Raw genomic sequence first — 13,193 nt, 5'->3', positions numbered from 1 at the left:
CGTTAATTAGTTGTGGAAAAAATAATTTTGTCGCTCTTGTATTTTTTTAGATATAAGGTGTTTTGCTAACTTTATATAAAGTTAGCGAAGCACCCCTCCAAACTCAAAGACAAAAGACTAGGCTTTATGTCCAAATTTGCCGTTTTTTTGCCGTTCCAAGATGAGCTAGTTTACTTTTGAAAACAATATTTTTTTTAAATAAAAAAAGAAAAAAAAAATTTTTTCATCAAGAAAAAAATGTCGCATATACCTATGAATTTGCCGTTTTTTTGCACTTAATTAGTTGTGGAAAAAATAATTTTGTCGCTCTTGTATTTTTTTAGATATAAGGTGTTTTGCTAACTAAAATGTTTGCTGCCAGTGGGATTCGAACCAACGATCCCGTAACAACCCTTTGTTAAGATTAAAGAGAACAGAGCTATCCATTTCCAAGTGAATCCAATTTTAAAAAAAAGTAGGAAAAGACTAATGAAATTGTTCTAAGAAGCCAATTTTATTCGTTTCTCTATAGATTTCAAGTTTTTGCAAAAATTAGCATTTCTATTTTCAGTTTGTAGTTATTTGTAACTTGGCGCCCCTTGTCTTTTAGATCGTCGTATATAACCCATATGGAATTCCTCCTCGCTATAGCTCGGTAATGTCCAATGGACATAGAAGTTTTATGCGATATTGGGGGCCCTTCGTATTCTACCACTCCTAAAATGTTGTATAATGCTCCGCTTTTAGGACATATATACGACTTAGGTATGTCTTTTAAATGAATCGCACGGTCCGTGTCAACGCCGATAACTGTTATATTACCTGAAAGCATTTAACATTTAATTATGAGGATGGATTGTTCTATTTATTTTGAGCGAACGGGCGTTTTCCAAATTTCCTGTTACTTTGTATACGAACATAATTGGTCCGTAGTCATAAGGATGTTAGAAACACGTTTTAACGATTAAAATTGTGTCATATCAATATAGAGTCGATCAAAATCTTTCATAGTAAACTTAAAATGCATTTTATCGCAAAGACAGACTTTTAGCTTTAAAATGGAGTGAATGTGACTTTTAAATGTTAAAATAAGGTTCTTAGTTTTGCTTAGATTTGTTTTTGCTGTTAAAGTAGTAAACTCAGTAGCAGTCAGGTTCGATCCCAACTTAATTCTTAAATATATGTATTTGAATTTTTATTTTTGTTTTAATTATAAACACTATTTATTTTTTTGTAGTTTATGGTATTTCACATCATAATTGCAAGTGAATATAATTTTTTGTAAATAAATTTTAATTAAAAAGGTAACAACAACTATAATTACATAAGAAAAAAANGATCCCAACTTAATTTATTTATTATTTAATTTATTTTTGTTTTAATTATAAACACTATTTATTTTTTTGTAGTTTATGGTATTTCACATCATAATTGCAAGTGAATATAATTTTTTGTAAATAAATTTTAATTAAAAAGGTAACAACAACTATAATTACATAAGAAAAAAAAAAATGGAAAAAAGAAAAAAAAATGTGGCTGCCAGTGGGATTCGAACCAACGATCTCGAAACTGCCCTTTGTTAAGATGAGAGAGAACAGAGCTATCCATTTTCGCAGATTTGGCTCTCCGTAAAGGCGTGGGCTCGAATCCCACTGCCAGCAAAATTTTTTTATCTCTTTTTCCCTTTATTTAATTTTTTTTATGTAATTATAGTTGTTGTTACCTTTTTAAATAACATTAAAGTTAATTCTTTATGCGAAAGGGCCATTGTAATTAATATTACAGTTTGTTCTACAATGTCAACAGCAATAGTTTACAAATACAATACGGTATGCATGCAGTATTGGTGCGATTTTTTTACATTGTATAAATGCGTTTTGGAAAACGTCCTATTTTGTGGGAATGACTATAGTATGATAGATGATGAAAGACACGTAGTACTTAGAAGTCTTAAATATTTTCTAACATTACGTTTTCAACGTCGAAAAGTTTAACTACGTCATTAGTAAAATTGAAGTTTTAATTTTTAAAGGTACCTATTTCATGTATGCTATTAACGACTGGAAGAATAATGTGATTTCGAATCACAATACCCAATGGTTGTGCTAGTTCTTTGTCAGTGATTGTTATAGTCGGAAGTGATTTTATCCTTGCTTTACATCCAGCACGACAGAGAGACATTTCCATAAAACTTGGTGTATTTTTAAATATGAAATTTGCCAGGGATACAACATTGCAAGAACAATCTACAGATTCGATGATATTTTTTTTTGGCGTTTTGTTGAAATAATTTAAAAATATTTGTGCTCTGTTTTTGTATGTTAGTTTTTGAATCAAACAAGATGTTTTCTGTTTTTTGGTCTTTAACATAATTTTTAACTTTTTCGGAGTCAGTTACTGCGGCTAAAAGAATTTGAAAAATGCTGTCCAGTGAGCATGTGTTCAGTAAAGAAAATGAAGCTCTACCCAGAGACACTAAAGCTAATGTGGGATCATTTCCATTTTTAAGAATTGGTAATGTGCGGCATTTAGTGGAAGTAATGCAATCGTCAAAATCGGGATTTTCCTTTGAAAAGTAGAAGCATCGTTTTTTTTCGGCTGTCCTAACCCTCGCCAATTTTCAATCTCGTTGAGTGCAAGTCTTATATTCTTAGTGGAGCTTCTAGAACATGAAATACAAATTCGCCTTTCGCTAGAACTATCTTCTCCGTCTTCTTCAAGACGGACGGAACATGAGTCTACTATATGAATATTTTCCTCACATAAAACACATTTATGTCGACCATCAGCTGAATCCCCTTTGGCACAAGCTGAGCATGTTGCTGTTTTTTCTGTATTAAACATGTCTGATATATCTTGCAACGGGCTCCGATTCATTTTAACTTTTTCATCTGGAGACGAATTTGTTGAATCTTCTGAAGTTTTTGATGCCGTCTTATAAGCTTTATTAGAGCTAACTGAACAGTCAATCAATTTTAGTTTGCCATTGTAATATTTTACAATACATTCCACAGCCTCGTCTATCTTCTTCGCTTTATTGAAAACTTGTTCTTTAAGTATTTTAAATTCACATTCGACAGGGGCGCTGCTTGCTGGTACTCGTCCGAATTCAAAATCGTCTCTTCGAATGCACGACCAAACAGGAATTGTTTTTATCTGATTCATAAGACGTTTCGCAAAATTTGGACAATGCCGTGGATTTAAATCGTCCCCTCTCTCATTTTGTAAAATTGTGTTAATCTTATTTTCCATTGACAGTGCCCAGGCTGTTAAAATACTGTTTTTTTCCGTATCTGCACTTTCTTCTTCTGTTTCGTTGTCTTGTAAGCCTTCTTCATCTGCTAAACATGTGTTTAACATTTCTTCCATTTCGCAATCAGAAAGTTTATTTTTTATTAAATTTTTAATAAATTTTAATGATGTCATTAAAGATTCTGCTCCCTCGCCTACTGTTTCAGATTTTGAAATGAGAAGAAGAGCTTCAATAATCGTTGTAGCGTGAATTTGACTTCTTGCTAATATTAATTGTGCAATGGCAAATAAATAAAATCTCTTAATTTCTTTCTTCTCAGTTTTAAGAAAATCTGACCAATTCTTTATATAATGTGCGACGTGTATTCGTATATATACTCTGGGCAAGTTATCGGTCATACACATTTCTGCATAATGTGCGATTGTTTCAGACTGGGTAAACGCTCGGCTGCATGCATTCAGAAGTGCCTTGGAAGAATCACAAACCTAAGGAACATGAAGCATTTAATTTATTAAAAACTTTTAAGGACACAATGATTGTAAAATAGAATACAAAGAACGAAGAATTGGGACATTCGACATCAATAAAAAAATTTGCGGTAATTTTTAGTTAATTATCACTGTTTTATTTTTACTATTTTTATTGAGCTTTGTACCACGTTTGTTTACTAGGAATATGTTTTATTTAGCATTTTTGTTCTAAATTTTTTGGCAAAATTACCAGAATTAGTGAAGGTTTTCACTAAAGTAAGTAAGGAGATCACTTCTCACTTTTAAGTGGATGCAGATATATTATGGAATAAATAGGAACAGTATATTCACAAAAAATATTATCATTCCAATGAATCCTTACCACTTCTTTTGGATACTCTGCACCAGATTGAGTCCACCGCATCAACCATGAGGTAATAGTAACAGTATCCTGGCACTCGGAAAACATACTCGTTACAGCGCACTGTGCATTCAAAGTATAAAGAACTCCAAGGTATAAAAAAATACTTTTTGATTTTTCACTATCTACATGTATGACTTTTTTTGCTAACCCTCCAGTAGCATCGATACAAAGCCGAGAATCTGTGCCTTTGATTAATTTATTGTAAAGGCGAGTTTGGTGAGGAGACCAAAATAATACTTTTGCTGGGTCTATCCCAACTTCCTTCACAATATCTAAACCTTCGGAGTTTCTTTTAAATTTCGAAATTGCCATCATTGGATTCACGTCCCCATATTTTCTGTTCTGCGAGTGACACTTAGCTGTCCTTAAAACATTGGCATTATACAAATGCGGTGGAACTATTAAGTCATCTTCACTTATTAATTCTGATGCTTTCTTTGATCTGTACAATTCCACAGACTCGTGTTCTAAAGTCTTAATAACTTCTTTCCTTGTTTCACCTCTACACTGCCTCTGCCCACAGCTTCCTTGACCTTCAGAAAGTGTACACCTTATTTTAATAATGTCATCATGATCCAGCCCTGGTAAAATTTCACAGTTTATGTGGCTTCCGCAGTTACAATGACCTGAAGGTATTTAAAATATAACATTCTCATAATTAATAATAATTTTAATATTACCCGAGAAACCTCTTGACTTTTTGTCGCGATTAATATAATTGCTTTTGAAATGAAATCCGTGCAAGAGTTTAAAATCAGCATATATTTTCTTTGAGATAATTTCTGTCCACTCTTTAGGTTTTAATACATTAACAATACGCAATTGTTTTTTACCTTTCTTATTTTTATATTGCCTTACTGTTTCCACAATTAAATTGCTGAATTCAGTTTTCCCAAAAATCAAAGTAAAAATAAAGCTGGATTTTTCTTTTTCGAAAGAACTGTCGTTACAAAATGTAGACGATGTTGCACTTAACTCAATATCTGTGTTGTTTGGTCCACTATCCTGTGAGCCCAGCAGCAAAGTTCTTAAATCAAATCTATTGTTGACGACGTATGAGTATAAAGAACCAGCTTTAATTTTATTGGAAATTTCTTCTGATATAATTGTCCAAATCGAATCATTTTCTGAAGTTATTAATTGTTCAGATTTTTTGCATACAATTAAATCCTTATATTTCAAAACAGCTGAAATTATCTGGTCTTTATCCGTTGACGGTGGACGTCCTCGAGACATTTTAATAGAAAAACACTTTCCTTGAATCAATAATCTAGAAATTTGAAGTAAATAATGATTGAATTTTCGAGATATTCGATATTTAAAAAATTTATTTTGCCGTATATCCAATTTTTTTATGTTAATTCAGTGTCAATTTAAAAAATCATCAATAAAACTTGAACCATGTCCTGACAGTTAAACATGGCTGCTTGATAAAATTTTGAATCTAGGATTTTTCTCTAATTGTTCCCTACTTCACATCATTAAAAAACCATTTGTATGGAAACTATTCTGCAAATTATTTTGAAAACAACGTTGTATTGTACTTCTAAAAGTATCGTGGCAAATTAGCAAAGTAAGTTCTAATAAATTTGTGGTTATTTTCATTATAAAATCTTTGGCCCGTAGTCATAAAGATGTTAGAAAATCACCATTTTAACTTTGTCATAGTTAACTTAAAATGCATTTTATCGCACACACAGAGTTTTAGCTTTAAAATGGAGTGAATGTGACTTTTAAATGTTAAAATAAGGTTCTAAGTTTTGCTAAGTTGTGTTTTTGCNTGATATTTAAAAAATTTATTTTGCCGTATATCCAATTTTTTTATATTAATTCAGTGTCAATTTATAAAAATCATCAATAAAACTTGAACCATGTCCTGACAGTTAAACATGGCTGCTTGATAAAATTTTGAATCTAGGATTTTTCTCTAATTGTTCCCTACTTCACATCATTAAAAAACCATTTGTATGGAAACTATTCTGCAAATTATTTTGAAAACAACGTTGTATTGTACTTCTAAAAGTATCGTGGCAAATTAGCAAAGTAAGTTCTAATAAATTTGTGGTTATTTTCATTATAAAATCTTTGGCCCGTAGTCATAAAGATGTTAGAAAATCACCATTTTAACTTTGTCATAGTTAACTTAAAATGCATTTTATCGCACACACAGAGTTTTAGCTTTAAAATGGAGTGAATGTGACTTTTAAATGTTAAAATAAGGTTCTAAGTTTTGCTAAGTTGTGTTTTTGCTCTTAAAGTAGTAAACTCAGTAGCAGTCAGGTTCGATCCCAACTTAATTCTTAAATGTATTTGAATTTTTATTTTTGTTTTAATTATAAACACTATTTTATTTTTTTGTAGGTTATGGTAAAATAAGTTAAATTTTTTTAAATTCAGGAGGACGAATGGGTATTGAAAATGCCCTTTTAATAAATTTAAATTTTTTAAGCTAATATAGTTAAAAGGATGAAATTCGAGAATGTGGTCGAGTGAATATTGGTCCTTAACATATACTTTTTTGAAAAATAGTTATTGCAAAATTTCAAAGATATTCAAGAATAACATTTTAAAAGGACATTTTCAGTACCTAATAGTCCTTGTGCACCAAATGACAATAATAATGCCTTGAGCATCTAGAACGGAATTCCCGGTAACCCTGTATACTGAAAAAAATAAATTAATTAAACAGAATTCGTTTTTTTTTTTCTCATAGCTAAATATAAAAATAGTGGGAAAATCATAAACAGACGAACATCAAAACAATGAGTCTATTGGAAATACAAATTTTATGGAAGCAAAGAATATAAAATAGATAAGCAATAACTTAATTTTTGTAAAATGTACAAAAATAATTTTTTCCATAAATGTTATAAAGTCAAGATTCGGAATTGTAAAAAAAAATTTAACTTCAAAAATAGTAAAATTTATATTTTTTAATTAGCCTAATTTATATAAGATTAAGATAAATTATTGTAATCAGAGACATGCATTATCTGTTACACTGAGGGAAAAAAATTTTAGAATGAAAAAGGAAGCTTTCTCGTAATTAAGAAGAAAATAAATTATTTTATTTTCCGTTTGATGGTAGTAGTTGATCCCGGATCCTCTTGACAACAACCCATCGTATTAAGCATATTTGCGCAATCAGCTACATCCATACGTATAAATTAGTTTCCAAATGTTGAGTTTGTACATATAAACATGTACAATGTATGTGAGTATATGTTGACACCGCTGTTTATGATTGATACTTTCTTAATTACATATGAAAAAGCATCCGAGACGTGCAAAACGCGATGTGTACAATGAAAAATGCTTCATTTTAATACAGGCGTATTTAAATCAGTGTTGGCACTTTGGGTAATTTTTTGGATGATGTTTTTTATTTTTGAATTAGAGGGCTGCATGAATTCATTCAAACTTCTAGCTAAACAGTACAGTAGATTTTAATATTTTACTTCACATACAAAACAATCAGCGTTTGGAATTTCGTAAGTTATGAATAATACACATTTTGTTTTAAATTTTCTGCCTTCAAATGGAAAACATTCACATCATCAAACCCATTTCGGTAAAAATTTTTTTCAGAGACCATAACGATTATAAGAAATAAAATTAAATGTTGCTTTATAATTGTTACTGACTCGCGGGACGATTATTTTAAGATGTCTTTTCGTCGTAAATAATTTTCGTATTGAAATAAACGTCCCGAGAGAAGAGACAAATAAAAATCCTCATGGGAGAAAAAGCAGCAAAATTACTTTTTTGAAATATAATATGCCCCTTTTGAACTTTGTTTACTAGATTTAAACACTGTATAGGTTAAGCACTCGTTCAATGTTCTAATAATTTACAAAATTTTTATGTAATAAAAACGTTGATTTAAGTTGATTATAGCTTTTTAATGTTGTTCTTAACATTCGCATCAGCACATCCGCATTCCGAAAATTCGAATGCGGATTCACATTCGTTTATGTGAAAAATATGACATTCGAAACATCCCTAGTTTGTACATATGTGCATAGAAAAANGTGAATAATACAAATTTTGTTTTAAATTTTCTGCCTTCAAATGGAAAACATTCACATCATTCAAACCCATTTCGGTAAAAATTTTTTTCAGAGACCATAACGATTATAAGAAATAAAATTAAATATTGCTTTATAATTGTACTGACTCGCGGGACGATTATTTTAAGATGTCTTTTCGTCGTAAATAATTTTCGTATTGAAATAAACGTCCCGAGAGAAGAGATAAATAAAAATCCTCATGGGAGAAAAAGCAGCAAAATTACTTTTTTGAAATATAATATGCCCCTTTTGAACTTTGTTTACTAGATTTAAACACTGTATAGGTTAAGCACTCGTTCAATGTTCTAATAATTTACAAAATTTTTATGTAATAAAAACGTTGATTTAAGTTGATTATAGCTTTTTAATGTTGTTCTTAACATTCGCATCAGCACATCCGCATTCCGAAAATTCGAATGCGGATTCACATTCGTTTATGTGAAAAATATGACATTCGAAACATCCCTAGTTTGTACATATGTGCATAGAAAAAATATTTTTGGATATTCATACAAAAAATTTTCATTTATTTCAATTCAATTTATTTTCACTTTGTTTGAATATTGATATATATATGTATTTACTCAAATTAAAAAAAATGCATTCGTTTTGTAAATGAATAAATCACAAGCCGTTTGAATGAATTCATTCAGCCCTCTATTTGAATCCACAAACAAAAAAAAAAAAGTTTAAAAACGAACTCAAGTATTTTTTTTTGTTCACGTGGACTTAACAGCTGTTGTAGTCGAATGGATGTGAGTTCGACTGGCGTGTTGTTGGTCACGGGTTCAAAACCTGTGGCACGGACTTTATTTTTTATTTTTATTTATTTTTTTTTTATTCTATTTATAGTTTCGTAAAGCGACATGCGACACATTACTTTCGTATGACATCGCTGTGGAAAAATTCTTGCATCTTTTCGTGCGTAGGTTATAGAGGCTATACATTACTTTTTGCATTCCCATAGATTACATTTTCCCACTGGGTAGCTATGTACGTAGAATTGCAGCGCTTTGTATTTAAATAAAAACTAAAATAAACTAAGAATACCATATAACACACACGAACCGGCTTTCAATAAAAAACGTAAACAAACAACACTCGTGTATATAGATGGCACTATTATGCACGTTTATTCTGCAAGAGTAAGCTGACATAAACTGAAATTTCTACATTCTACATACATACGTTAACATACATTATTAGATCGCACTTTTTCAAAAAGTATGCCTTTAAAAATATATACATAATATACATACATATGTATATGTATAATAAAATACCTACATACGAGCACAAATATGTTCATTTATTCACCTTTCTTTAAAACACAGTTTTCTTTTTTTACATTGCAACGTTCATTTCAAACAAACGAACTGTTGCGACGCTAGCAGGGAATACAGTTATTCTATACCGAGTTTTGTGGCAGCGAATCATACGCACACACCAGGGTAGCCAACTCATTTTTGAGAATTCCCTAGCCATGGGTAATAGCGCAGTTTTTTTGGCGCTAGCTCAGTGTACTGAATTGAACACGACTCCATCTGAGTGTCACCACAGTACCCATCGTCATACAGTGTAATCCACCAAGACTAGTATTTCTATAGTTTTCGGCCCTGAGCAACGCTTGTATCGCCAACCGAATTGATTTGGTATTTTGATATATTGCTGGTCTTTCTGTGTTTTGTATTTTATTTTAAATGTAATTCATCTACATATGTATTTATAAATCAAAACACACTATTATAAAGTGTTTCAACAAATAAATAATAAAAAATGTACATATAATATTTATATATTTACATACAGTAGTCGAAAAAATTTTAGTCGCACCAAATTTTGACAAGTTGTCACAATAGCATTTTGTTTTTTATTTAATCTGAGTTAGTTTTTATAAAAATATAGTTCATTCTCTAACAAAAACCGTATAAATCCAAGTTACAAATTTTGTGTAATATTATAAAAAAATTCAATAAAACGGCAAAAATGGAAATGTCAAATGACAATTTGTAAATAGTGCTGCCATTGTTCCTCTTCGTTGCTGACTTAAATATTTAAGAACTCGGTGTTACATAATCAGTACTTTTAGTTGCAGTTACACTTCTTATGAAACTTTTTTAACTCATTATGAAATTAGTGAATCAAAAAGAAAAACATTATTTAACACCTAATTCTTCACAAAAAAACAGTTCATCGCCCGATTCCCCACGTAAACTGAAATTCCCCACAAACAACTAGGGTTGCGATATCGACAGAAAAAACATCGATACTTTCGATGTCGATATATCAAATTAAAAAAATCGATGTCGAAAACATCGACGAGAAACATCGATGCTTTCGATATTTTGAAAGAAATCTAGAAAATACTAAATATAAGGTGCGTTCCTGCGATTTTTTACGAAAACCTGTAGAACTGTCAAAAAGCAAAATATCTCTCACAAGAAAAACTGCTGCTATTTTATATTTTACCATTTTTACCAACAAATTATAAAAATCTACCAATATTATTCTAGAAGAAAGCAAAGAGATTTAAATTGACGCGGTGTATACATATTTTGCCATCCAACACACTTAAAAACATGAAAAGTTAACTCTGACCATAAGAAATAAGAATGTGAAATTGCATCTCTATCAGCTGTTTATACAAATATTTTTCTTTTGCAATACGTTTTTGTGGGAGACTGCCGAACGAATGGTCTGCAAACTTCAAGTATTTCAAATCTAATTTTAGTCATGAAATTTTGAAGTGTAGAGGAATTGTTTGAGTCTCTTTTTCAACTAATATAGGGCCTGAATTACGGCATCTGTGATCGAATAAAATTCGCATCCTAATTTCTTTTTCAGGTTACGGCATTCGGTAGGGGGTTCGCTTTTTCAAATTAAATTGTATTTACCGGAAAACAGATATAATTTTTTTCATTCGATTCGAATAGAGTTTCATTCGATCGCGGATGCCGTGATTCAGGCCCAGTTTTATGCATACGTTTTTTGTTGAATGTTTTATTGATTTGATTTATCCTATATAAGTAAAAACTATCTAATATTGTTTCTTTAAAAAAAAATCGGCCAACTTCTACCATTTTTTGAATGTAAAATCTAATATCAATTTTTTTCGAAGCCTTGCACTGGCTGGAACGCAAAAAACAACAGTTTTTATTCAAGTGTATAAATGTCAAATGCTTGAAAGAAATGCCAGAAGAAAAACATCGGACTAATAAATCCTGCAAATTCTAACTGAGTGTGAACATGTTTTACTCGCACGAAAGTGCTCTTAATTACAGGAAAAATGTGTTCTGGAACGCTTTTCGGACTAAATCATGCAAAACCTGCAAATCTTACTGCTGCTGCAATGCAACTCTTAAATGCATCGTAGTGTAACTTTTAAATAAATTTGACATGACCTCATACTTTTCATCCACTCTTGCTCGAATCGTGTCTTTGCTTGGCACTTTGTACAATGAAACCAGCACCGGCAACTGTTCCAAACGGCTTATTATCTACTACAATGTAGTTAGAATAATTTTATTGTACTTTACGCCTCCCGAAACACTTGGACATAGTGGCAAAAACACCGTCAACGTGGAGTTGACAACTAGGTACATTTCAGACAATAAATTCAATTAATTTCTGTTTGTCTATAAGTTCTACAGTTTAAATATTTGATTTGAAAATTAGCTCTTAAAAATAATACTTGCCTTTGCTCATCTGTAATTTTATAATGTTAAAAATAAATTCCCAACATTTCGATGTTAAGAACATCGACAAAAATAACATCGATGCATCGATATTTAAGCGTTGAAAACATCGAGTAAAACATCGATGTTTTTTTGCCGATACATCGATGTATCGTTAGCATCCCTACAAACAACCATCCATTCCCCACGAGTTGGCTTCCCTGGCACACATACAAAAACAAAAATGTTGCGCTTTATTATTAGGAGATCTGCCATTGCCATGAATGATAGAATACAAGATAGCGCCGTCGTGGCGGCTTTGACATTACTCAAGTTAAGCAGAGATCACACGATTTGTACTTTTGAACAGATTTGTACATTTTGGCAATTACAGAGTAGTCTAGATTTTTATCCAGAACGAGTTCAGCTCAATAAAAAATTTCCAAACAACAACCCTCTGTGTCTGTTAAAATGTACAAATCGTCGCCTCAGGACAACAAACTGCGAATGTGCAAAATCATGATTATAACAACGATACAATTCAAAACTCAAAATATTAAAACTCTTATTGCACTTAACAGTAGTAAAGGATTTTATCTTTTGAATTTTAAATTGCGTCGCTGTTGCAACCAGCGTTGCCTGTTTTGATAATTTGTTTTCTAAATATATTTGATACTTTGATACTTTTTTGTTCACAAATGCCCCATTTTGATACTTTGGCTGGCAGAAATGAATTTTTGAAAACTATGAATAATATTACTAGTTTAAAGGCAAATCATTTTTTCTTGATATTTAAAGTTTTAAAATTGTATGTGTAGATATTTATAAGTTTGATTTGGTAGCTCTTATAAGGGAAATAAAATCCGGAATTTATTTGCACACGCTGCTGTTATAGGGCCCCTAAACCACACTAAAACATTGCGCAATATCGGACTTGCGTAGGTCGTTTGTGTGGTGTATGGTGTTTGGTGTTTGTATATATCTATTATTATTATATTTGGTGTGTGTATATATCGAGCCCTAACCGCCAAAATAACGTAAGCGATATTTTTTTCAAAATTTTCTTTATGACGCAGAAATATTCCTTGAGCACCTAGATGCATTTCTGCATCAAAAAGAAAATTTTGAAAAAAATATCGCTTACGTTATTTTGGCGGTTAGGGCTCGATATGGTGTTTATGCTAAATTGCACAGTTATTGCGTTTTGTAATTATAGTTGTTGCTACCTTTTTCATTAAAATTTTGTCTAAAAAATTGGATTCACTCGGAAATGGATAGCTCTGTTCTCTTTAATCTTAACAAAGGGCTGTTACGGGATCGTTG

The 13,193-nt window shown here is 31.1% G+C and overlaps 1 protein-coding gene across 1 annotated transcript in view; it reads left to right on the top strand.

The window, feature by feature from the left end:
* Positions 1-12,832, top strand: part of LOC108371497 (uncharacterized) — a 20,162-nt gene extending 7,330 nt beyond the window's left edge. The window contains exon 2 of the mRNA XM_017627079.1: positions 12,766-12,832. Within this exon, the coding sequence (XP_017482568.1) occupies positions 12,766-12,812 (47 nt within the window). The 3' untranslated portion in view covers positions 12,813-12,832. The remainder of the gene's footprint in view (positions 1-12,765) is intronic.
* The last annotated feature ends 361 nt before the right edge of the window (positions 12,833-13,193 follow it).

The sequence above is a fragment of the Rhagoletis zephyria genome, unplaced genomic scaffold (assembly GCF_001687245.7).
Source record: "Rhagoletis zephyria isolate East Lansing unplaced genomic scaffold, Rhagoletis_zephyria_1.1 Rzeph_scaffold_00069, whole genome shotgun sequence".
Taxonomy (NCBI): Eukaryota; Metazoa; Arthropoda; class Insecta; order Diptera; family Tephritidae; genus Rhagoletis; species Rhagoletis zephyria.
The sequence above is the reverse complement of the archived record's forward strand: the minus strand, read 5'-3'. Positions and strand labels throughout refer to the sequence as shown.